The sequence below is a fragment of the Trichomycterus rosablanca genome, chromosome 1 (genome assembly GCF_030014385.1).
Source record: "Trichomycterus rosablanca isolate fTriRos1 chromosome 1, fTriRos1.hap1, whole genome shotgun sequence".
NCBI classification, from domain to species: domain Eukaryota; kingdom Metazoa; phylum Chordata; class Actinopteri; order Siluriformes; family Trichomycteridae; genus Trichomycterus; species Trichomycterus rosablanca.
Window position 1 is genome coordinate 4,254,549 of NC_085988.1, and position 26,068 is coordinate 4,280,616.

General features: G+C 41.4%; 1 protein-coding gene, 1 long non-coding RNA gene and 1 pseudogene across 2 annotated transcripts; 1 reads left to right on the top strand and 2 right to left on the bottom strand.

Moving 5' to 3' along the window:
• Positions 1–26,068, bottom strand: part of LOC134316941 (zinc finger protein 850-like) — a 1,214,164-nt pseudogene that overhangs the window by 723,718 nt on the left and 464,378 nt on the right.
• LOC134317064 (uncharacterized) lies at positions 8,909–10,798 on the top strand. The gene is made up of 3 exons (XM_062997740.1): positions 8,909–10,321; positions 10,409–10,546; positions 10,647–10,798. Exons 1-3 carry the CDS (start codon positions 8,938–8,940, stop codon positions 10,712–10,714), a joined length of 1,590 nt encoding a protein of 529 aa, XP_062853810.1. The 5' UTR covers positions 8,909–8,937; the 3' UTR covers positions 10,715–10,798.
• Positions 21,040–22,866, bottom strand: LOC134318003 (uncharacterized). Its single transcript, XR_010013316.1, has 2 exons — positions 22,770–22,866; positions 21,040–21,519 (listed from the first exon to the last, which is right to left on the bottom strand). It is a non-coding gene; the product is annotated as an uncharacterized LOC134318003 (long non-coding RNA).

The following is a 26,068-nucleotide window of genomic DNA, read 5'->3' on the forward strand; positions in this document are numbered from 1 at the left end:
TGAGAAGTAGCTTCCCTTGCCTGGTTTGGAAGAGCATTTTTGATTCAACTCTTGGAGAGTGTGTGTTCCAATCCCTTTATTTTACTGGTGAGGTCTGCATGCTTTTACTCATGGGCCTTGCATTTCTCTTTTCACCAACTTTAGTTCCTGGACTGGGTGACCAATATGATGGCCATTTTCCTAAGATAGTGGCTAAGTCTTTGTCCTTAAAATCCCTTGGTGGTCCTTAGCCCGTCGACGGGCTAGGAATTTATATTATTGTGTTTCTCTGTATACTGTTACACCGTCAAAATATCATTGTTGGTGAACAAGGTACCTTCTGATCGCTTAAAATCTCTACTTTTTAGCAACGTAAACATTGAGCTTATTTTGTTTATAAGTTCTTTTAAAAACACAAAACAATTGTAGGTCTGATATATTCTGCCAGAAGTACAGTGTTTATATTTTGTAATATTATACAGCGGTACTTACTTTCATACCGACAACATTTATACCAAACAAGCCAGCACAACTTCACCATCACATTTCTGCTGTTTGTTTTACTTCAAATACATCAGCATCAAAAATATCCCGGAAAAGTTTCATATCTGATAAAGCATCATCATGATCATGTCATCATGCATAATTCAAGCACTCGGTAAACAACAACAATGCGAAAAAGTTATAACAAACAATAGCATAAGAGCTAAATGAGCGCATACCTGTTTCTCTTAGCTTCAATCTGAGTCCACATTTATATCCATTAGCCGTTTTATTCGAGATAAAATCCACTTTTTTGTAAATGTTTACACAATCGGTGGCCATCTTGAATAAGGGCAAAGAATGATTAGCTATAACGTGACATGAGGGATAACCAATGAGCAGAATCAGTAGGAGGGACGTTTTCTGAGTGTTTTAAGCACAGTTTTGGACAAATATTCTCAGAAACAAGCTTTTTATTGACTTTATAAATTCTCTACTGCCAATGTAGAGACAGTTATTCATGACCCCATATAATAATTATTTTCATTGGAGAAATGCAAAAATATTAGCATATCTTGCTTTGGATTGGAGTAAGAACTCAGAACCCGCCCTGTTTTTGTGGCGATTGGTCTAAAAAACGGTTTATTAGCATATGAATCATTGATTCACACAGTGTTCTTTGCGTAAACGGTTCCTTGGAGTCATTTCACAGCCCTCTGATTCATTAATCTATACAGAAGACATGAGACAGCTCTAGGAATCGACTCCAGAAAAAAAACCGTCAGAAAAGAATCAGTTTGGTGACGCAACAGTGAATGTTTACAGTGCTACAGCTGCCCCCACAGAGCAGGGAAAAGTTTTACAGCCTCAAAAACAACTATATGTTATAAATAGTCACTTTATTAAGTATAAATAATGCATTTTACACATTTTATCTGCAGTATAATCTGTTTATTCTGAGTTGGAAAGCTTTGGAGAGATTTGGAGAGTAGCGGGGTCTCATATTGTTCCAACCTCAATAACTCCAGATCAGAATGAGTTAGAGGCCTAAAATGTGAGATGATGTTAGAAAACACCCTTGAGCACCCTTGAGCACACCCTTGTTGTTTAGGTGATATACAGACCTGCAGTCCTACTTATACTCACTGAAACTTTGGATTTTCAAAAGAAATTTAAAAAGCGCCTGCATTTTTTTAATTTTTTTTATCATCATTTAAGCAGGGTAAAATATAATCATGGCATTTGGCTGTGTTTTTCTGATACTTTAAAGGGTTTTCTAGAACACTAAAGTATAATTTTTGTGTTATCTTATAAACTTTCTGAATGAGAAGCCAGGCGAAAAATGCACAAAAATAGGCTGGACCGCCATGGGGTTAATGGATATTTGTAGTAAATCTGAACATTTTACTATTAGATTAACAGTTATAAATAAAAGTAAATAAATCATTTTTAATGATATTTCGCTTCAGTAAGAACATTTGTAACAAACACAGCCTGTAATTTACTGTGAATTTAAAACTTAGTGAAATTAAAGTGTATTTTAGATCTTTATAAAGAAGCTCTTACACTAAATGTGATGTTTAAAGAGAAGAATTGTATTTAAAATCATGAATAAAAGTGTTTTAATGTGATGAAGGTAATAAATCTGAAGTGTACTGAGGTCGTGTCCTGATTTCACTGCTACACTAATAAAACAAGTGATTTTCTGATGATTGTGATGTAATAACATTAAACATGATTTACAGTCACGTCTCCACTGTTCACTAAGCCGTGTGATTTTAGCTCAACACAAACCTGCTCCATGTTTCAAAGATGTTGTTCCTCCTCATGAACAGATTACCCAGAGGGCTTGACTATAGTTGTAAATTATGGAGGACGAAAAATGACATAAATATAAATAAATAAATGCACAAATAAATAATGCAATAAAAAAATAAATAAACTAATAAATACATTTTCGTCATATTTAAATAAATGACTTGAATCTATTTCTATATTTCCATATATCAGATTTTATTTGGGCTGTTTTTGTATTTCTACATTTATTTATTTATTTCTACATTTATTTATTTCTGTATTTCTACATTTATTTATTTCTGTATTTCTACATTTATTTATTTCTGTATTTCTGTGTCTGTATGTTAATAAGGTAGGCGGGTCCTATCCTCACTCTACAGCAGGATTGGTCAGGTCGACGAACTAGGCAGAAGCAGCCGATTTCTAACAACCTTAGCGTTACATGAACACTAGCTAGGTTAACCTTCGATTGACTATGCAATGGCTATGAGTGGGAGGCCGCTGGCAGACCTGTTGCGGGATGTAGCTGACCAGCTTGAAAACAGTAAGTTCATATTTCTCAGATAGATGAAATAATCAGTGTGACCAGCCTATTCACTTACTGATATATCGGCTACTGTATTAACATAAACTGAACTAGCTAACAATGTGGTGTTCAATATTTCTTGTGCAGCACCACCGGGTACCACAAACACGCCAAGTTTGCCTGCTACACCGTCACATACCATGACACCAAGTCATCCAGTGGACGGTAGGTTTCTGCAGTGAACAGTTTGTGATGCTAAATGCCAGACTGTGATAAACCCTGTAGAATTTACACATTAGCTAAATACGAAAAAAATTAAACCAAACAATTGTAAAAAAAAAATATTAGATATGTGATTAGATATTAGACTAATATACACCATTGCTGGTGATGTATCTAGTTTAGCAGTTTTTCTTTATCGTCTAACGTTTGATGCTACCCTTTGCTCCTCACTTAGCCGAGGTTTCAAGACTGTTCGGGCCATACACACATGGGGGGAGGAGGTCAACAAGTCGGCGATGCCTTGCTGTGCTCGCACAACTTAATTCTTACACTCATGTCTTCTGTTGTCTTGAGGACAAAAATGAGGATTTAGTCCCCAGTCGATTTGCCAAACAGAGGCTTGTTGCTGCAGGATTAGGGGAGAAACGTCTTACGTTTAAAGCTACATACGGCATCACGGTTACCATGCACACTCAGGTTTTAGTGAAACTTTAGAAATCACACTTTTTTGCATGTTGTTATCTGTCGTCTTTTTAGGTAGTCAGACAAATCCACATGAATTCAAAGAATTCCTTTTAGCTGCATTTCCAAAACTCTTTGGATTTGAATTGCTCAAAATTTCTGGAACAACTCGAAGTCGCAAACTGAACCTCATCCCCTGTCCCAATGAGGGCTACCATGTCAGACATCTGAAAGATCCACAGACCCAGATTGGTCATGCTACCATTTTCATTCGACCACTTCAGAGGAACCTGAATCTGGAGCCTGTAAGTTTCTCTTTAAAACTGCTCTTCCCTTCTGAAAATCAGGTCATTATTTCTTGTATTTAATTGTTACATGATCTCCTCTGTAGATATCTCGACCACCTCAGAAATGTGTGACATGTGGAGAAGAATTCCCTTTTTCACAAATCAAGGCTCATAGTGATGAATGCATGAGGTATTGCTCTACACAGCTAAAACATCACATCTGTTAGTACACTGCATGTGTTGTCATACATCGGACATGTGGCATGAGGTATAGTGAGTCCACCCCCAGCCAAAAGGCATGCTTGATAGTCCGTGCATGTGAATGTAGGACTAACCATGTAGGGCAAAATGTATAACAAAACTTTAGAGACAGGGCAAAATACTGACAAGAGTAATTATTGCTTTTTTGATTAAAAAACACTCTCTAAAGGCCAACATGTGGGTGTTTGGGATATTGCTTCTTTAGAACTGAATTTAACTGTTGTATTTTAATATGACCTCTTCCACGTTGAAACTTTTGTTTTATCTAAGACTATCGCAGAGCAGTGTTGAGGTACAAATGGAGGTAGCCACAGGAAGTGCCAGTTCCCCCAAAAATAAAGATAGATGTGTGAGTACGTGGACAAGACCACAGGAGAGTCAGACAGCAAGGGCCAGCAACACGGACGTCTCCGTTCCACATCAGGGAAATATCCCAGCCCGAGTGACACCTCAGGGACATGTGCCTACTCCTCAGATCATTGATCTGGATCCCATTGAGGAGGATGGTGGTCGGTTATATTCAATTTAAACATGACATGATTTATTTTAGTAATTTGTTCTTTTATCCATATATAGCTTAAATATAAATTCAGTCTTTATTTTTTAACTGTTTAAGATTGGAAAATAGAGCCAGATCCCACAGAGGCAGCAAGGATATTCAAAGAAGACATTTTAAATAAGCATGCAACTGGAAAACCACTAAGTTTTGCCATGGATCTCAGAGACAGTGCAGAGGACAGGGAAAGGACAATCCGTTCTTTTTATAAAATGGCTCGTGTTGAGTGGGCTTCTCCTTTGACATGCACACTGAAGGGTAAATTTCTTACTAACACAAAAATATAGATTGCACCAAACTGTTTTTTAAATCCATTATTTAACCTCTGTTTGTACAGGGTATTTTGTTTGTTCAGGAGATCCAGCAACTGGTGATGGTGTGATTTGTCATTTCTTTGCAACAGCCATGTCCAAACTTCAGAATGGTTTTGATTTTTGTTTTGATAAGTAAAAAAAAAAAATTTTCTCCATTTATTTCACAGATGCTTTTATGATTTCTGATTTTAAATCACTGTTTATCTGTCAGTACGTGTTTATCATGTTATGTGATTCACGCAAATTCCAGGCTGAAAAAGAATAAAAGCAATAATCAAAAGTCGTACCACCTGTATATTAATGCCTATGGATTAAGAATGGGAGTCACTCAAGTTCATATGCGTGCGAAGGCAGACGAGCAAATACTTTTGGCAGTATAGTGTATATTGCAATGTGAGTTTTTCCAATATTGTGCAGCCCTAGTATGGAAGCAGAATATCAGTGTCCTTTAGATTACTACCTATGTGTTTAGAATTTTGTTTTATGTTAAGTGCCAGGAGGAACTCTTCTTTTTGAGGGTGAAAAAGACCACTTGATTCCCTCCACTTCCCATTTCCTTTTGGAGAGTGACTTCTTTGTTGTTGCTGGCCGAATGATGGGTCATTCATTTCTACATGGTGGGCCATGCCTAGGTGGATTAAGCCCAGCAATCCTGCATGTGCTCTTTGGTGAATCCCCAGAAGAAGCCACAATAGATATTAAGGATTGTGCTGACCTTGATATCCGTGAGACAGTCCAGGTGGTATGATTTATCAGATGTTTTATTGATAAATAAGGCTACACTAATAAAAAAAGAATTTTTATAGTAATGTAATTAGGGCTGGACGATATGTCTAAAATTTATATCACGATATAACTCCTAATTTCAGTCGATATGATATAATTCCGATATCGATATGAATAATACAAATGTCAGAAAAACTCACCCGTGATACACCCTGGTACTGACACGCCCCCATACCATGACAGACCCTGGTACTGACACGCCCCCATACCATGACAGAACCTGGTACTGACACGCCCCCATACCATGATACACCCTGGTACTGACACACCCTCATACCATGACACACCCTGGTACTGACACACCCCCATACCATGACAGACCCTGGTACTGACACACCCCCATACCATGACAGACCCTGGTACTGACACACCCTCATACCATGACAGACCCTGGCACTGACACACCCCCATACCATGACACACCCTGGTACTGACACACCCCCATACCATGACAGACCCTGGTACTGACACACCCCCATACCATGACACACCCTGGTACTGACACACCCCCATACCATGACAGACCCTGGTACTGACACACACCCCATACCATGACAGACCCTGGTACTGACACACCCCCATACCATGACAGACCCTGGCTTTTGGACTTGTTGCTAATAACAGTCTGGATCCTTTCCGTCTTTAGTCCGGAGCACACGGCGTCCATTTGTTCCAAAAAAGACCTGGATTGCTGATATATCTGACCACAAGACACGTTTCCACTGTGTGACGGTCCATCCTAGATGCCCCCGAGCCCAGAGAAGTTGACGCCGCTTCAGGACATGGTTAACATAAGGCTTCTTTACTGCACTGATTTCGGGGTTGTAAATTCAGGCTCGTCAGGGACAGTTTAACTGTTTTCGGTACATGGAGGGAGACGTTGCCAGCGTGCTAGCGGGTTGTGCAGCCTCAGCCCATCAGTTTGAACATCCTGATGCTAACTGTGTTAGCTTATTGAGCTAAAACTGTGACTAAATAATCTGCCTTATGAGTTTCATGTATTATTAGAATCCTCTCTACTGAGGCAGCTGATCAGGTAGGTAGTGGCAGCAGGGCACCTCACATTATTCTCATTATATAATTTTGTTTGTGTTAAATGAAACATACACCGGCGCTCACATCAATCTCTGGAGGTCGGCAGTGATCCTTTACAATTTTGCCTCCTGATTTATTGCCCCCCATCAACAAGCTCCATCCTAAATGCCCCTCAAGGGCACGAGAGACGGACGTGCCGCATTTTTCATGTCAGGGTGCACGTTTTCTTTTCGGCTCTTTAGCTTTTATCATCAGCCGTAAAACGCGTTGGGCTATCAGGCGCCGCCGTCTCACCCATGACTGATATAATTGATGCTAACTTGCTGATTTAAAGCCACACGCACTGAGCTTGAATTGATCGATGGACCGGAGAGATCAGGGTCATTAATACTGCCAAATCTGGGACTGTACAGGGTGTGGACGAGCATCAGATTGATGGACATCCCATTCCGATACCAATGACATAAATATACAAATATACAAATACCTCCACCCATGTTTCCATAAGATTTAGCAGTGTGTCTGTTGGAATTTGTGCTAATTGTGACAAAATAGAAATAAAAAAGCTTGGCTTGTACTCGATTGAGGCTAATATCATCCTTACTGTGAAACATGGTGGTGGCAGCATCAGTATATAAAGGTGCTTCTCAGTGGCAGGGACTGGGGCTAATACAAATATAGTAATAATAATCCACTGATCAGGTATAACATTATGACCACCTTCCTAATATTGTGTTGGTCTCCCACTTTTGCTGCCAAAACAGCCCTGACCCGTCAAGGCATGGACTCCACACCACCTGGCACCACGATGTCAGCAGCAGCTCCTTTAACTCCTGTTAGTTATGGTGGAGCCTCCATGGATCGGACTTGTTTGTCCAGCACGTCCCACAGATGCTTGATCGGATCGAGATCTGGGGAATTTGGAGACCAGGTCGACACCTCAAACTGGTTGTTTTGCTCCTCAAACCGTTCCTGAAGCATTTTAGTTTTGTGCTGAAAGAGGCCACAGATATCAGGGAACCGTCTCCATGAGAGGGTGAACATGGTCTACAACAATGCTTAGGTAGGAGCTACGTGTCAAAGTAACATCCACATGGATGGCAGGACCCAAGGTTTCCCAGCAGAACGTCGCCCAAAGCATCTGCCTCCGCCGGCTTGCCGTCTTCCCACAATGCATCCTGGTGCCATGTGTTCCCCGGGTAAGCGACACACACACACACCTGGACGTCCACGTGATGTAAAAAAAAACCTGATTCATCAGACCAGACCACCTTCTTCCATTGCTCCGTGGTCCAGTTCTGATGTGCACATGCCCATTGTTGGTGCTTTCAGTGGTGGACAGGGGTCAGCATGGGCACCCTGACTGATCTGTGGCAACAAACTGTGCTGCTCTGTGTATTCTGACTCCTTTCTATCAGAACCAGCATGAACTTCTTCAGCAGTTTGAGCTACAGGAGCTCGTCTGTTGGATCGGATCACACGGGCCATCAATGAGTCTTGGCCGCTCATCACCCTGATGCCGGTTTACCACTGTTCCCTCCTTGGAGCACTTTTGATAGATACTGACCACTGCAGACTGGGACACACCCCACAAGAGCTGCAGTTTTGGAGTTGCTCTGACCCGGTCGTCTAGCCATCACAATTTGGCCCTCGTCAAACTTGCTCAGATCCTCACGCTCGCCCATTTTTCAACTTCTAACATCAACTTTGAGGATAAAATGTTCACTTGCTGCCTAATATCCCCCCCCCCCCCCCCCCAACTAACAGATGCTGTGATGAAGAGATAATCAGTGTTATTCACTTCAGCTGTCAGTGGTCATAATGTTATGCCTTGTGTGTGTGTGTGTGTGTGTGTGTGTGTGTGTGTGGCAATAGAATAGATTGCCTTTGTTTGTCATGTATACATGTACAGCTGTGCAGTATTCCAGCTGTTATGCCCCTGGAGCAAACAGGGTTAAAGGTCTTGCTAAAAGGCAGAACTGGGATTCGAACCCTCAACCTTTGGGTTATAGCCCGAAGCTCCTCCCACTAGGTCACCACTGTCCCACTCTACACTAGAGGTTAATGATGCTGAGAGCAGCAGTGATGATGATCAGCACCACTCTCAGCTACATGCACACACTGTGACATCATCATGATGACATCACCACACTCCACACCTCTGGTATAAGTTGCTGCGTTTCATGTGTTTGTGCTCATTTGATCTGAGACGCCGAGACAGTAAGCAGCATGAACATGTTCTCCTGTTGGACTCTTCCATCTGACCAAGACGAGCCGCACAGGCGGGTAAACCAACCGGAGAAGAAGGTAAAGAAGAGAAAATGGTGGCAGAGACGCCAGAAGGTAGAGATGCAGGACGTGGAGGGTGAGAAGGGAAACGGGGTAAAGGGAGAAGAGATGGGGCAAGGAGTGGGGCAGAAGGTTTTAGAGGAGCAGGCAGACCAAACACCAAAGATGGAGAAGCAGGGGGTTCTGGGAAAAAATAAACCTCAGAAGAAAGTAAAGAAGAGAAAATGGTGGCAGAGACGCCAGAAGGTAGAGATGCAGGACGTGGAGGGTGAGAAGGGAAATGAGGTAAAGGGTGAAGAGATGGGGCAAGGAGTGGGGCAGAAGGTTTTAGAGGACCAGGCAGACCAAACACCAAAGATGGAGAAGCAGCAGGTGGTTCTGGGAAAAAACAAACCTGAGAAGAAAGTAAAGAAGAGAAAATGGTGGCAGAGACGCAAGAAGGTAGAGATGCAGGACGTGGAGGGTGAGAAGGGAAATGAGGTAAAGGGTGAAGAGATGGGGCAAGGAGTGGGGCAGAAGGTTTTAGAGGACCAGGCAGACCAAACACCAAAGTTGGAGAAGCAGGTGGTTCTGGGAAAAAACAAACCTGAGAAGGTAGAGATGCAGGTGGCCCCAGAACCAGAACAGGTCGTTGTAAAGGACCAGAGTAGGAAACCAGTAAACAAGGTGGTTCTGGTTTGTGAGATTGAGATGAAGAAGTTAGAGCAGGTGGACCCAGTGGAGCAGGTGGACCCAGTGGAGCAGGTGGACCCAGTGGAAAAACCTGACCAGGTCGTGAAAAGGGTAGAGAAACAGGTGGCCCCACTGAACCTGGTTGAAGATCCAGAGCAGGTCATCCTGAAGAACCAGTGGATGGGACATGTAAAAAATAAGATTCATTGCATAGAGAATGAGATAAAGAAGGAGGAGAGGCAGATGGTCCAGCTGAACCTGGTGGAAGAACCAGAGCTGGTCATCCTAAAGGAGCAGGGGAAGGGACAGGTAAAAAATAGGGTTAGTTTTATAGAGAATGAAATGAAGAAGGAGGAGAGGCAGGTGGACCCGCTGAACCTGGTGGAAGAACCAGAGCTGGTCATCCTAAAGGACCAGGGGAAGGGACAGGTAAAAAATCAGGTTAGTTTTATAGAGAATAAGCTAAAGAAGGAGGAGAGGCAGGTGGACCCAGTGAATAAAACAGACCAGTTCGTGAAGAAGGAGGAGAGGCAGGTGGCCCCGCTGAACCTGGTGGAAGAACCAGACCAGGACATGAAGAAGGATCCAGCAGCTTTGGAGGACAAAATATGGAAACTGAAAGAGCAGAACCTGGATAGAGGAAGCACTGAAGGTACGTTTGAAGGATTGTATAGATAGATGGTGGTGAACTAATAAAGGTGAACATTAAAAATTGAATTAGGTTTCATTTCTCCATCAGATCCACTGAAGAACGTCTCCGAGGTGTCTTCAAACAAACCAGACCCCCAGCAGCTGCAGGACGACGTTCTTGTTCCCATCGTCGAAGCCCAACCTGAAGAGTCCGGGGCTCTGATGGAGAGCGCGTGTGAAGATAAAGGTCTGGTTTAGATTCAGAAATACACGTTATACACGCTAGGTGGAGTAACACTGGAGTTTCCTCTAACACGTGTGCATGTCGGCTCTGTGTTGCTGTGTAGGTGTCCCGATGCCGAAGTCGAGGAGAACCAGTCTGAGAACCAAACGGTTCCAGTTCTTCAACGTCTGAAGCTGAGGTGGTGACGATCCGGAGATCATCCAATCACACGCCGACTTTTCCAACATCAAAATAACAATAAAGTGCCTTCATGAACATGTTGGTTGGTCTGATTTTGTGTACGTTGGGTATTGAGGGTGGACCGATGAATCAAATCAAATCAAGGTTTATTTGTCAAATACATGGTACACAGTACAACTGGCAGTGAAATGCTTTAGTGACTGCTCCACCACAGTCATTACAAAAACTACAAAATAGTTAAAATATATATTATACAAAAAATATAGAATGTTTTTAAAAGTAAGAATTTAGAAACATTAGAAAAATTAACAATATAAAATTACCAATATAAAAACAATATAAAATAAAAAATTAACAATATAATTAAAAAAAGCAATTTAAAGTAAACATTATAAAAATTATCAATATAATTAAAAAGAGCAATTTAACGTGAACAAGCGTGTAAAGTGACAAATAGTGCAGAAACTGTGCAACATAATGCTACATAATGCTATACAGATGTGCTAAATAATAAATACTCAAATACTAATCTATACATATACATACACTTATATTCTCATATACATATACTTATATACACATACATATGTCCAAATATATACACATACATATACGTATATATTAGATTGTGCAAGTTGTGTAAATTGGTCCTAAATGCTATTTTCGTTGAGGACTCGAATAGCTTGTGTGAAAAAGCTTTTTCTCATCCTCTCCGTTTTGGCTTTTAGAGCACGAAAACGCTTCCCAGATTGTAACAAAGAAAACAGTCCATTACTGGGATGACTGGGGTCCTTTACTATCCTCCTGGCCCTTGTCCAGCACCGTTTCCTGTATATGGACTGCAGGTCAGGAAGCTCAGTCCGTAGAGCCATCCGTCCTGCTTGGTGCTGTTTCCGAACCAGGTTGTGATGTTTCCCGTTATGATGGATTCAATGGTGCAGGTGTAGAAGTTACAAAGCTCCTTGGATGGTAGTTTGAAGTCCCTTAAGCGTCTGAGGTGATAAAGACGCTGACGGGCCTTCTTTGCCAGCGCAGTGGTGTGGCAGGACCATGACAGGTCCTCAGAGATGTGAACTCCAAGGTACTTGAAATTGTCTACTCTTTCCACTGCGGTACCACTGATCATAACGAGGTGATAGTTCCTCTCCTGCTTTATGCTGCAGTCCACTATCAGCTCCTTTGTCTTGCTGACATTAAGGAGTAGATTGTTGTCCTGGCACCAGTCCTCCAGGTGTTTAATCTCCTCTAGGTAGGCCCTCTCATCGTTGTTAGAGATCAGGCCCACTACAACAGTGTCGTCAGCAAACTTGACAATGGTGGTAGAGCTGGCCACACAGTCATATGTGTACAGTGAGTACAGCAGGGGGCTCAGGACACAGCACTGAGGGGCACCAGTGCTAAGGGTGAGTGTGGGTGAGATGTGTTTTCCTACCAGCACAGCTTGTGTTCTGTCTGTCAAAAAGTTAGAGATCCAGTGACACAAGGATGGATGAAGTTCCAGGTTCTCCAACTTGATGGTTAGTTTAGAGGGGATGATCGTGTTAAATGCTGAGCTGTAGTAAACAAACAGCATTTTAACATAATTACCCCTCCCAGCGTCCAGGTGTGTTAGTGATGATGATGGTGTGTTGGTGATGGCATCATCTGTGGAGCGGTTGTGGCGGTATGCAAATTGTAGAGGGTCCATAGAGTCCGGAAGTGATGAGGTGATGAAGTCTCTGATGATCCTCTCGAAGCACTTCATCACGACTGATGTCAGGGCCACTGGGCGAAAGTCATTGAGGCAGGCTGGCTGGTTCTTCTTCGGGACTGGAACGATGACGGACTGTTTGAAGCACGCTGGTACGATGCACTGGGTCAGGGATAAGTTGAAGATCACCGTGAACACCGGTGCTAGCTAATCCGCGCAGGCTTTGATGACTCGGCCGGCGATCCCGTCCGGTCCTGCTGCTTTCCTGGTGTTCACTCTCCTGAAAGCTCTCCGTACATCACTCTCCCTGATGATGAGGGGTCAGACGAGCTCTGTCTGCATGCTGGTCACACCGGTAGCGCTGTTAGCATCGTTAGCGCTGTTGGCGTTGCCGGCTGCAGCCTCGAAGCGAGCGTAGAAAGTGTTCAGTTCGGTTGCCAGAGACGCGTCCGCACTCACCAGTCTGGAGGGTGGGCTTCTGTAGTCCGTGATGGTCCGTAGTCCCTGCCACAGGGTTCTAGAGTCACTCTGCTGGAACTGTGTCTCTATTTTCTCCCCGTAGCGCCGCTTCACCTCTTTCACCGCTCGGCGTACTCGGTAAGACGCAGCTTTATATTCCTCCATGTTACCGCTGATGAGCCCCGCGTTGTAGGCAGCGGTGCGAGAGTTCAGAGCGCCACGGACGGTTTTATCCACCCACGGCTTCTGGTTGGGAAAAGTTTTCACTACGGTTTTCTCCACCGTATCGTCCACCAGTTTCCCAACAAATCCCACAACCGCTTCCGTAAACACGCTGACGTCATCAGCGGAGCTCTCTCGGAACATATTCCAGTCTGCGTCATCCAGAGCGTCCTGTAAGGCAGCCACCGTTTGGTCCGTCCAGCATGCGACCTCCCTCAGAACCGGAAACTCCTGTTTCAGCCTTTGTTTAAATTTAAGTCAAGTCAAGGCAAGTCAACTTTATTTATATAGCGCTTTTAACAATAGACATTGTCTCAAAGCAACTTTACAAAATCCAGGACCAACAGATACAAAAACCCCTGTTGAGCAAGCCGAGGGCGACTGTGGCAAGGAAAAACTCCCTGAAAATTACAGGAAGAAACCTTGAGAGGAACCAGACTCAGCAGGGCCCATCCTTCTTGGGTGGTCTGGAGGATACTTTAAATAAATGCATGATTTACACAAAGCATACAAACAGAAGTAAATTATCTAAAAGTTATAACTGGTAATAAATAGATAAATAAATAATAATAGAGTTGTTATTCACTCTAGTCTTCAATAAAGTCTGTAGTGAGTTCTTGTCATTCTTGGTGCAATTACTCCAGACCCGTCACATCCGGCAGGAGCAGCATCGTTGTCACGGCAGTCTCGACTTTAATCCTTAACCTCGGCGGGTAAACAGGTTTCCATCAGAATGCCCTTGGGGTAAAACAACAGAGAATGTAGTTAATAATGTACAATGCTAGTTGAGTAAAACAGTTTTACAGAGAGTTTTAGACTCCGGCAGCCCTAATTATTACAGCATAACTAAAAGGGAGAGCGAGCAGGTAACAAGGTCATGAAGGCTTTCACAGGACATCAGCGCCCACCTCTCCTACCCAAACCGGAGTGATCGGACAAGAGAGGCAGAACGACAGCAACCCAACATCCCTGATCACCACAAGTTTCTATGACCAAGAACCCCCAAGCTCTGCGCCTTTGTCTATACTAATCAAAAGCCTGAGAAAATAAATATGTTTTCAGTCTAGACTTAAACATTGAGACTGTGTCCGAATCCCGAACAGAGGCAGGAAGATTATTCCAAAGTTGTGGAGCTTTGTAAGAAAATGCTCTTCCACCAGCTGTGGTCTTTTTAATTTTAGGAACTATAAGTAACCCTGCATCTTGTGAACGAAGTGGATGCGCTGGGCTGTAGTGATTAATAAGCTCACTCAGATACCGTGGAGCCAGACCATGTAGCACTTTATAGGTTAGTAAAAGTATTCTGTAATCGATGCGGAATTTAACTGGCAGCCAGTGTAGAGATGATAGAACAGGACTAATATGATCAAATTTTTTAGTTCCAGTTAGCACTCGAGCTGCTGCATTTTGAACTAACTGGAGTTTGTGTATGGATCTACCAGAGCATCCAGTTAGAAGAGCATTACAATAATCTAACCCAGAAGTTATAAACGCATGGATCAGTTTTTCGGCGTCATTAACAGATAGTATATTTCTTATTTTAGAAATATTACGCAAATGATAGAAAGCAACTCTAGTAATATTATTAATGTGTGTATCAAAGGAAAGATCTGAATCTAGTGTGACACCCAAGTTTTTTACATCTGGGCTGGGAGTAACAGAGAAAGTGTTTAGGTTTAGCACCAGGTTAGACAACTTGTCTCTTGCAGCTTTAGCCAACAAGTAAAACCTCAGTTTTTTATGTCGTTTACACAATCTTCTATCTTACTGATTGTGTCAGTATCATTTGGTTTGGCTGATATATACAGCTGTGTGTCATCTGCATAGCAGTGAAATTTTATGCCATGCTTATGAATAATTTCACCTAGTGGAAGCATATAGAGTGTAAATAATAGTGGTCCCAGTACCGACCCCTGTGGAACACCACACTTTACTTTTGTAGTTTCCGAGCATTTATTATTTACATAAACAAATTGCGAGCGGTCAGTCAGATATGATTGAAACCAAGAGAGTGCGAGTCCTTTAGCACCTATTGTATTTTCTAGCCTCTCCAGCAAAATGTTATGATCGACCGTATCAAACGCTGCACTAAGATCTAATAGAACAAGAAAAGAGACACATCCATTATCAGAAGACATTAACAACTCGTTAACTACTCTAATTAATGCGGTTTCAGCACTATGATTGGGTCTAAATCCTGATTAAAATTTTTCATGAATACAATTTTCATTCAAATAAGAACATAATGGTTTGGAAACGACTTTTTCTAATATTTTAGAGACAAAAGGAAGGTTTGAAATTGGCCTATAATTAGATAAAACATGTGGATCAAGATTAGGTTTTTTAATCAGGGGTTTAATAACGGCACTTTTAAACAATTTAGGTACATACCCAAGGCTAAGGGATGCATTGATTAATGTAAGCAGGGGCTCTACAATAGCTGGGAGTAAATCTTTAAGTAAACGAGTTGGAACAGGATCGAGTATACATGATGATGACTTAGATGATTTAATCAACACAGTTAGTTCATTTTGGGAGATTGGATTAAAGGAATTTAGTTGGATTAACTCGTTACTATTATCACCAATGCTGCTCGGAGTGAGTCCATACTTAACATTGGCAAGTGACACATTTTGACTCTGAAGTCGTATTTTTTCTATCTTGTCATTAAAGAATTTTAAAAAATCATCGCTGGTACAGTCGGGTGGTATATTAGATTCAGTTTCATTGACGTTTTTAGTTAATTTGGACACTGTCTCAAAAAGGAATCTAGGATTGTTTTTATTTTTCTCTATTAGGGACGAATAATATAAAGATTTAGCTTTTATAAGTGCATGTTTATACTCAGTTAGAGCATCTTTCCAAGCAATCTTATACACCTCCAGTGTAGTGTGACGCCACTTGCGTTCTAATTTCCGTGCTGCTTAAGTGTGCATGTGTGGTCATTGTACCAAGGAGCAAGTTTTTTCTCCCTAATCAGTTTAGTTTTGAGTGGGGCTACGTTATCTAAGGTTGTGCGCAATACGGTCTCTAGGTTTTGAGTTGCCTGATCTAGTTCTTTAGGTTCTGATGCTGATATATTTGGTAATTCTGGTAGGCAGTTTATGAACGCTGCTGCAGTTGCAGATGTAATAGTGCGCTTACATTTAAAACGATGTGGTTGCTGTATATTATTGGACAGGGACACTTCATACATTAGTAGGGAGTGATTAGAAATTAAGTCATTCTGTGGTACAATTTCCAGGTTGTCTAGGTTCATACCATAAGTAAGTATTAAATCTAAGGTATGTTTACAGCGGTGAGTGGGTCCCTAAAATAGAATCAAACGCAATTTTGAGTGGATTACACTTATCCTCATAATGAATATTAAAGTCACCAACAATTAAAGCTTTCTTAGTTGATAAGACTAATTTAGAAAGAAAATAGGCAAATTCGTTAAGAAATTCTGAGTAAGGACCAGGGGGTCGATAAACAGTAACCAGCTTAAACATACTAGTTTTATCAGATGAACATTTATTGGTTATGTCAGAGATATGAACTTCAAACGAGTTTGTTATGGGAGATGATTTTACAATAAGACCTATGTCTTTATCATAAATTGTGGCTATTCCTCCACCACGACCACTAAGACGTGGCTTATGTTCATAACTGTAACCTGGAGGAGATGCTTCATTTAAACCTAGATACTCATCAGGTCTAGCCCAGGTCTCGGTTAAACAAAGTGCACTAAGACAATTATCTGTAATTATTTCATTTACAATTACTGTTTTGCATGCAAGTGACCTGATGTTTAGAAGTCCTAACTTTAGTTTAGCCTTACTATGGTTTTCATAATGCTCATTTAGATTAATTTTAATTAAGTTATTATGACATACTTTTTGATTTTGTTTTGGCTTACACCTGCCACGGTAAACAGACACAGTCTCAATGGTTTGTGACCTAAGGATTCCAGGTGACGTCCAATGGCGACTCGCAGACAGTTGGTTAGGTCTGTTTGTCTGCTGCCTGGTCTTGGCTCTGGATAGTCATTTAACACTATCTGCTGCTAACGCGGTGGTAAAGCCTGTCACCTATGCTGCAAGAAATGCGAGCAGCACCCTCCCACGTGGGGTGGACACCATCCCGCTTCAAAAGACCAGGCCTTCCCTCAAAGGTGGACCAGTTATCTACAAAATCAATGCAGTTTTCTGAGCACCATTTAGACATCCAGCGGTTCAGCGACAACAACCTGCTGTAGGTTTCGCCTCTGGGTCGAGTTGGTAAGGGGCCAGAGCACACTACTGCCTCAGACATCGACCTGGCTAACTCACACACCTCTTTAACATTATTCTTAGTAACCTCAGACTGCCGTAAACGAACATCATTAGTGCCGACGTGGATAACAATCTTCGAAAATCTACGATTAGCATTAGCCAGCACTTTTAGATTTGCTCTGATGTCAGGCGCCCTGGCCTCCGGAATACAGGTGACTATGGTTGCTGGTGTCTCTATGGGGGTTGCAATACGCACGTGTCGGAGCTGAGAATCTCCTATAACCAGAGCACTTACATTAACAGGCTTCTCAGCGGGTGTCTCACTGAGTGGGGAAAACCTGTTGGACACGTGCAACTGAGATGGTCGGTGCTTTGCCCTACGACTATGTCGCCGAGACGTCACCTAGTCGCCCCGCTGTGAGGGCTCTTATGCTGGAGTCTGGGGTTCTACAACTGAACTGCTGGCATTCGGGACTGCTACAGCTGTATCTAAGCACTCACTAGTAGTAGTCTGTTCTAACGCCCGAATGCGCCCTTCTAACACTGAGATCTTCTCCGTCAGACTAACAACTAATCTACACTCATCACATATAAAGTTATCACTAAACACGGAGAAGGAATAACTGAACATGTTGCACTCGATACAGGGAAATAAAGCTATTACAACAAAGAAATGTACTTAGCTTTAGAGGATGAGTTGAAGTTGATGTTTATGTTGGTTTCACCGGCGGTTCTGCTGGTAGTCACAGAAAAACGGCTTTAATTCCGGACGAAACAGGCGTTGATAAGCTTGAATATAAAAACCAACAACCAAACACACTTCGTTCTGATAAAACGGCTGTAATTCTAAATGAAAACGGTGTTTATGCGCTGGTGTACAAAATAAATAAACAGAATGCGGTTCCTACAGACAGAAAACGGTTTTAACTCCCCATAAAACAAAGGTGTTTAAGCGCTGAACTACAAAAACAAACAAATACAAACGCGCTTTGTGTCCGACAAAACCGACTGTAATTCTAAAGGAAAACGGTGTTTATGCGCTCGTGTACAAAACAAATAAACAGAACGCGGTTCCTAAGAACAGAAAACGGCTTTAACTCTCCACAAAACAAAGGTGTTGAAGCGCTAAAATACAAAAACAAACAAACACAAACGTGCTTCGTGCGGACAGAAAGCGGTTTTCATTCTGGATGAATAAAATGTTTATGCGCTGAATTACAAATCAAACTAAAACCGGCTTCGTTAGGATGCCGGTAGCAGAAGTTTTCACAAGCACGGATTTACTTTAGTAAACAAAAGTGCTTTTTTACGATAGACAAAATAACACTCTATATCAACTACGCGCGAAAGATTAACGTTTAAAACATACGTACTGTATATAAAAAGTTATTTAGCTAATGGCTACAAACAAACAAACAAACAAACAAACAACTAGGCTACAGTCTCAGCGTGCGTCTCAGCGTGCGTACCACCGGAAACAGGACCCCTTGAGGAATTCCCCATTTAGGCATGAGGAAGATGGCAGCGTGGTCCGACTTTCCAATCGGTGGATGAGATTGTGCCTTATAAACAGAGTGTAACAATGATCCAGTGTCCTTTCTCCTCTGGTGGGGCAGGTGATGTGCTGGCAAAAGTTTGGTACTGCACGTTTGAGGTTAGCGCTGTTAAAATCACCAACCACAATAAGCGCAGCGTCCCGGTGATGAGTCTGAAACTGTGTGAGTGTGTCATGAAGTTTACACAGTGCAGTGTCCGTGTTCACCCGAGGTGGGATATATAAACGGTGCTGACAATAACCAAAGTAAATTCCAGAGGAAGATAAAAAGGACGAAACTTGAGTGCCAGAAGTTCCAGGTTAGGTGTGCAGGAGCATGCAAGAGTAAGGACATTGGTGTTATCACACAAGCTGCTGTTTACCATCATGCACACGCCACCTCCTCTTGACTTTCCTGACTTCATTGTTCTGTCCATGCGGTACACCGAGAAGAACTCGGCCGGCTGGATGGCGTGGTCCGGTACCGCTGGGTTCAGCCATGTCTCAGTGAAGCAAATAAGGTTGCAGTCCCAAATGTCTCTCTGGAACTTGATCCTGGCCCGGAGGTCGTCGAGCTTGTTGTCCAAAGACTGGACGTTGGCTAACAGGATACTAGGCAGGGGAGCTCGGTATGCCCTAGCCCTCAGCTTGTTCCTGACGCCGGCTCGTTTTCCTCAGGGCCGCCACTTTGGGTCCTGTCCTTTGTTGTCCTTTGTTCGTCTGCTAAATGCCGAAAATGTAAATGTAAATATAGGTAACCGTGAACGCGCTTCTGCTGGGTTCAATCTACTCAGAACTGATTAAGATAACACTGATCAGCTGTTGTGGAACTGAAAACTCTGGCTATGGGATAAGTCAACTCGGAGCTCATGGTTAGGTTTAAAGTTTGTTAAACCCACATTCTGAAATACACCCCTGCTCAGACCAGACATGCTAAAATATGCGAAGCACATCTGATAAGTAACATCTGCATCAATATGTGAAAAACAAGTTTCTTATGCGGGTCAGGGTGACCCAGACTGTTCAAGTGAACTGAAAAATAAGCAAGCAGGTTAAGATGAGGTGACAGACAATAAACTCCTCATATTCCAATACAGGTGTTAATAAAACTAGGATGGATTTTGGACTCAGCGGAAGATGTGTGGAGTTTAAGAGAAACAGCCTTTAAGAAGTCGGTTCTATTTTCCACACTAACACATATATAAAATGATGGCAGATCTGGAGCAAACTTTACTGAACTAGAGATGAAGTGAAATATACATGAATATGAAAGTTCTGCTTTGTTAAAATTTATCAAATTCACTTAAACATGGTCATGGTCAGGTGTTCACATATTTTTGGTCATGTAGTATGTTTTTAGTTTTTCTTCATGTAATTGTTTCAAGTGTTTAAGCTGACAGTTCTATTACCACAAGGTGGCAGTATTACATCTATGAGTGACACATTCAGGGATTTCATCATTCTAATAAAACCACAGACAAAAATGTCTAAATTTAAAGACTTTTAATGGATGCAGTTTTAAAGGATCTTCTATTGCTCTTGACTACTCAAAAGTGTAATAATGAATGAAGGAGCATAAATATGTGGACGTGGTTGGTGTTGAAATGAACAATCTGAAATAACTCCTTCAAAAAACCTTAATATAGCTGTTTGAGAGTGGAATCACCTCTGAACTTTAACTTCTGGGTTGGAGAAAATATCTAGTGTTGGTACTACTGATGTTCTCCTTATTCACATGTATTTACTCTGAGGTCTGATCTTTCCTCCTGAAGGTGAATAAAAGAACGTGTGTATATGTGATGACCTTCAATGCTTCATTTCTTCATGATTTCTCTGTGTTACAGCAAGAAGTGTTTATTCACATTTCTAAAGGGGTGCAGCATTAATTTAAGAAGTGAAACCAGCCCCCCAACAACCATTCAAAATCAGCTAATTATAATGAGTAGAAGCTAAAGTGAGAGAACATGGGGGTGAAAGTGAGATTTGCATGAAGACGGCTGAGTGATCTGCTTTCTCCCAGAATAGAGCAGCACTTTCACCAGATGTTCAACTTCCTTCATCCAAACTCACTGAAGCACAACACACAGCACTGAATCTCCAGCTAAAGATCTTCTCTCCTAACACTCATCATGATGATGAACTAGAAGAAAAGACCAGACAATGTCCAAAATCAAGCTTTATTTCAGCACAGCAAAACTACAGGAAGAGCAACAGGACACTGAACAGAGGAAAGACAGAAATGCAGCATTGTGTAGAACTGAAACTCCATTGTAGAAGCATGTGGAAGTGTCTCCATGTTCAGTTCTATCTGGGAGCTGTTAGCCTTCACACTGGTTCTTTCTGAATACGACGGGATGATCGACACCATGGTGAGAGACCTTACAGCCAAACTCCTCCCCCTTTTCCCACTGTGCTTTGCTGAGGGTCAGGGTGCTGCCACGCCTCCAACCATCCACCTTCTGTTCTTCTGCGCCGGTCACCACCCCGTCCTTCACCACTGTGCCGTCCACAGTCCAGCTCACCAGCGCCCCCTGTGGAGAGTAACCAGACAGCAGGCAGAGCAGCGAGGCCGATCCCTCAGACAGCTGCAGAGAGGAGGGAGGGAGCAGAGACACGGACGGTTTCACCGTGGGACCGGCTGTACAGGAGAAACAGAACAAAAAGTCCCATTTAGAAACGTTTCCACATCATTTCCTCCTTACTGCTTATTAAGCATCCAGACTGGAAACCTTCATCTGTGTTCAATCATCAATGCAGTGCTGCTGCACACTGTTCTCACCTCACTGCAGTTCAGTAGAAACATCTGCAAGCTTCTGTTAGCACATATTCAATATCAACTCTTATTACTTTAGCATTCAACACAACTGACTGCAGCACATCCAGATGTAGCTGATTACAGAAATATTCATTGTTTAGCACAAACACACAGCAGCATTCGTCTGGATTTTACATCAGCACCAGTCACTCATACCAGTTTACACCAAACTTCATCAGCCAGAGACCAGCTTTATATTTACCATCAAAACACCTGCACATTTATTCAGTCTTTAATATTCAGAAACTGTAAGTATTTAGTAAAGATTGAATATTTAGTAATTGTATATACAGTGGTACCTTAACTTATTGTCAATTGGTTCTGGGCGTGGCACTGAGTTTCAAGGTTTTTTTCCCATAAGGATGTTTGTGAAATCTGTTAATGTGTTTCATGGTTCTGTGGAACTGCATATATTTCATTATGTGAATATTTTATTATATAAATTAAAAATAATATTATAATATTATATTCCATTACCAACAATTTATTCCTGTGTTAAATGTTGTTGACAATCACCATATTACATTTTTAGCTTCTAACTAATTCTGATCTGGAGTTATAGAAGTAAAAAGAGTCCATGTTCGTCTCCAAAAGTCTCCAAGAAGAAAAACAAGTGGATTAAATCCCTGATGTAACAACACACTGATGTAGATTTGGCCTCAATGTGAAGAAGAGAAGCTCAGGTAAGCAGCGGTTATGATTTTATGATGCTCTGTGGTTGATGTGGATCACGGTGCTGCTTTTTATTGTGCACTTTCCTTTTGCAATGATAGCAAAGCATTATCATGATCACGGACAGCATTAATGTGAACAAAGCGACAGTCCCACACAGTTCGAGTTTAAGTTAAAAGTCGAGTTTAAAGGTACAAATTTCTCCACGAAGGGCGTCAAGTTTCAAAGATTTCAAGTAGGGGACGTCGAGTTACAAGGTACCACAGTATTTATTGAAGGTTAAATATTCAGTTACTGTTTATTTATTGTTATTAATACTTATTTTTTCTCTTGTTTATATGAAGATTAATAAATATTAAAAATAAAAATGTTTTTAATATAGAAGAAATAAAACTACTTACTGACGCTGAGTTTGGTTCCTCCACCAAAAGTGTAGCACAGTGATACATTCCAATGAAGCCGTCGTACAAAAACCTCTGTTCCACTCCAGTGATTCCACACACACACACACACACACACACACACACACACACACACACACACACACACACACACACACACACACTACATGCTTCAGTGCTCTGTCAGTGTTTAAAGCTCTGTGAGTTTAACACCTCATGACTAAGAGCTGCTGACCAGCATCTTCACCCACATCAGCCATGACCTTCATCTCCATCTTCATCTGCACACTGGCTCTCTGCACTCAAGGTAACACAATGCTTTATGTTTTACTGGTGAGGAGACTCTGCCATGTGGAGAAGATCCACTAGATGATCTTCAAACTCCTCATGGTTCTTCATGTAGTGAACGTCTTTATTTTTCTTATTGTTTTCAGGTTCCAGAGGTCAGGTGACTGTGACTCAGAGTCCTGCAGTAAAACATGTTGATCCAGGAGCCTCAGTCACCATCAACTGTAGAACCAGTTCTGATGTTTACAGTTTTTTTGGTGCTAATTATTTAGCCTGGTATCAGCAGAAACCTGGAGAAGCTCCTAAACTCCTGATCTATGGTGCTGACAGCAGAGAATCAGGTATTTCAGATCGCTTCAGTGGCAGTGGATCTGGATCTGACTTCACTCTGACCATCAGTAGAATTGAGACTGGAGATGCAGGAGATTATTACTGTCAGAGTTACCATGAGATCAGTGGTAACGATGTCTTCACACAGTGTTATATGGTTGTACAAAAACCTGGGTGAGTGGAAGTGTACAGTAACTGCACTGCTGCAGCTGGGATCGACTGCAGGTGCTGAGGTGGAGGATGTGATACAGTACAATCATTCACTCTGTACAGGAAACACCTCACTCACTCACTACTTCTCCTAAATACAAGCTTTATTATTATTAACATTATACAGAGGAAGACAAACTTGAAGAGAACATGCCAAACTGATCAAAGTACCACCATCAAGAGGTGAGAATTGAACCCAGGTCTCCACAATACTAGCTGCACCACCATACAGCTTCTATAATGAAATACTAAACATTATGCTGAAACAGGTACACGAAGGAAAAACCTTTTATTATTTATTTAGCTCATGTTAATTAAAGATGTTCCAACACTGAGAGGACTTGAGTTTAGAAGAACTCTTAAAAGAGAATTGAACTGACAGCAAGTTCCAAGATGAAGCAGTAAACCAGAAGATGGTTCAGTTTAATCATACTGCATACTATAGTACACACTACTATAGGATTAGTATGCAGTATATACTGGGGCAGTAGGACATTTTGAACAGAGCTGCTGGCTTTGGTTGGGATTGGGGGCGGGTGGTAACTCCTTCACTTCATTACAGCTAACAATCAGCAGCTGGAGCTCATCTAGTAGAAACTACTTTATCTCCATGTGCTGTTTGCTTTAGTTGGTTTGTGACTTGCTGGTGAATTGGGGAGCTACAAGTTACAACCACATTAAAAAAGAAAAAAAAGAAAAAAGAAGCTGGTTTATAGTGTTAGTTTTGGTCTCTACAGAGTTAGTAGTTTGGAGGTTTTGCTCAGATGTGAATAACATGAATCTTTATAGATTTAGTACTGATTATTCTGAGCCTAAAATCTCATGAGAGTAAATAAGGAGGTTCAATATGTTCTCCACCATTTGCTTCATTATTGTATGTACTGGTTTTACTGGTTGTGTTGGAGCTGAGGCACAACTGATAAAAACTAAATCTTACATTATCAGCTCTATTCTTTCATATTTGTGAAGTGTTGCATAATCACACAATCTTCTTCTTCCTAACACATTACACCTGCTAACAACAGCAGCAATGTTCATTTAAGAACAGAAAAAAGTGTTTATATGAAATACTGTATGTCTAGTGTTTAAATGCTCATCCATTTAGCATTACTAGAACACTATGCATTTAAAATATGTAATTTGAAGGCCTTCTTGAAGTGCATCCTTTTTTTTTAAACAATGCACTACTATTTCCAGCTTTTATTTCCAACAATTAAAAGTGTAAAGACTTCAGTTGTTTTTAAAGATTCATCAGAATTCCAAGTGATTATTACAGCCTTCCCCCAAATAAACACATTTTAACAAGTGTTGGTTATCTGATTGTACCAGACAACACAAAATAATGAGTTCTGTTTTAGTTGTAAAAAAAAAAATCATATCTAGTAGAAGCTCACAAAGATGTAGCCCATATCCTAGTAAGGAAGCTCCTGTTTTATTATTGTATCAGGCCGCTATTCACATTACAGACCTGGATTTTGCTTTAAATTACATTTTTTCAGTTAAGCAATGCAGCACAATCAAGGATAGAGGTGGAGTGGGAATTTTTTTCTTGCTGTAGGAACTTTATATAAAGACCAGGGTATTTTGGGAAGAAATGTTCTGCTTTCTGTGGTGAAACTGAACTTTCCAACTAAACTGGTACAATTATCACCAATCAGTCCTGTAATATCCTGGAGCAGCCTTCCCAGTCTCCAGATTACAACCCCAAACTTTGCCATTAGATGCCATTAATTACTTTCCTATAGTGTCAGTATCATGATCTGAGTCATCATCAGTGTGACGAGCGTCATTTCACCTCTTACAAAAGAACAAAGCTAAACCTGTTTTAATGCCATGGCTCTAACATAATGAACCAAATCAGAACTGGATGTTTTCACAGCACCTCACCAGCACCTTTCCACCACCAGCCCTGACTGAAAGGATCCATTAAAATAAGTTTACAAATTATTAAGAAATGATACGAATAACATCAACAAAAGCTAAAAACACATAAAATATACACTGCTGTATTTACACAACACCGATATGATACTAAAATCTATACATCAGGGGGGTATTCCAGAAAGCGGGTTTAACAAACCTCAAACTTAAACCTGAACTCTGAGTTGACTTATCTCACCGTGTCATAACCGGAGTTTTCAGTTCCACAAAAGTGGTTCAGCATTAGATTACTCAAGTCTGAGTAGGTTGAACCCAGCAGAAGCACGTTCATGGTTACCTATAAACAGGCATTCTCAATCGAGTGGCGATAAATGGATTCACCATGGATGTGAATGAAAGAAAAAGTAGTCCGTCATATTTTACACCAATAGAACTGTTCATTTTAATGTTTGCGTGTGCAGATGATGAGAACGTTTTAGACGTGAAAGTAATGCAGCAGCGTCCGTAAAAAAAGACGTCGCAAATGGCAAAATAATAAAAAAAAATGCTTACAGAGTTAATGCGTGAGTTTAAATTAATAAAAAAAAAAA

Bases quoted from the DNA above. Each gene is read 5' to 3' on its own strand.
- LOC134317064 (XM_062997740.1), top strand. From the start codon at position 8,938: ATGAACATGTTCTCCTGTTGGACTCTTCCATCTGACCAAGACGAGCCG. The intron at 10,322-10,408 runs GTACGTTTGAAG...TTTCTCCATCAG, and splicing joins GGATAGAGGAAGCACTGAAG to ATCCACTGAAGAACGTCTCC. The intron at 10,547-10,646 runs GTCTGGTTTAGA...GTTGCTGTGTAG, and splicing joins GAGCGCGTGTGAAGATAAAG to GTGTCCCGATGCCGAAGTCG.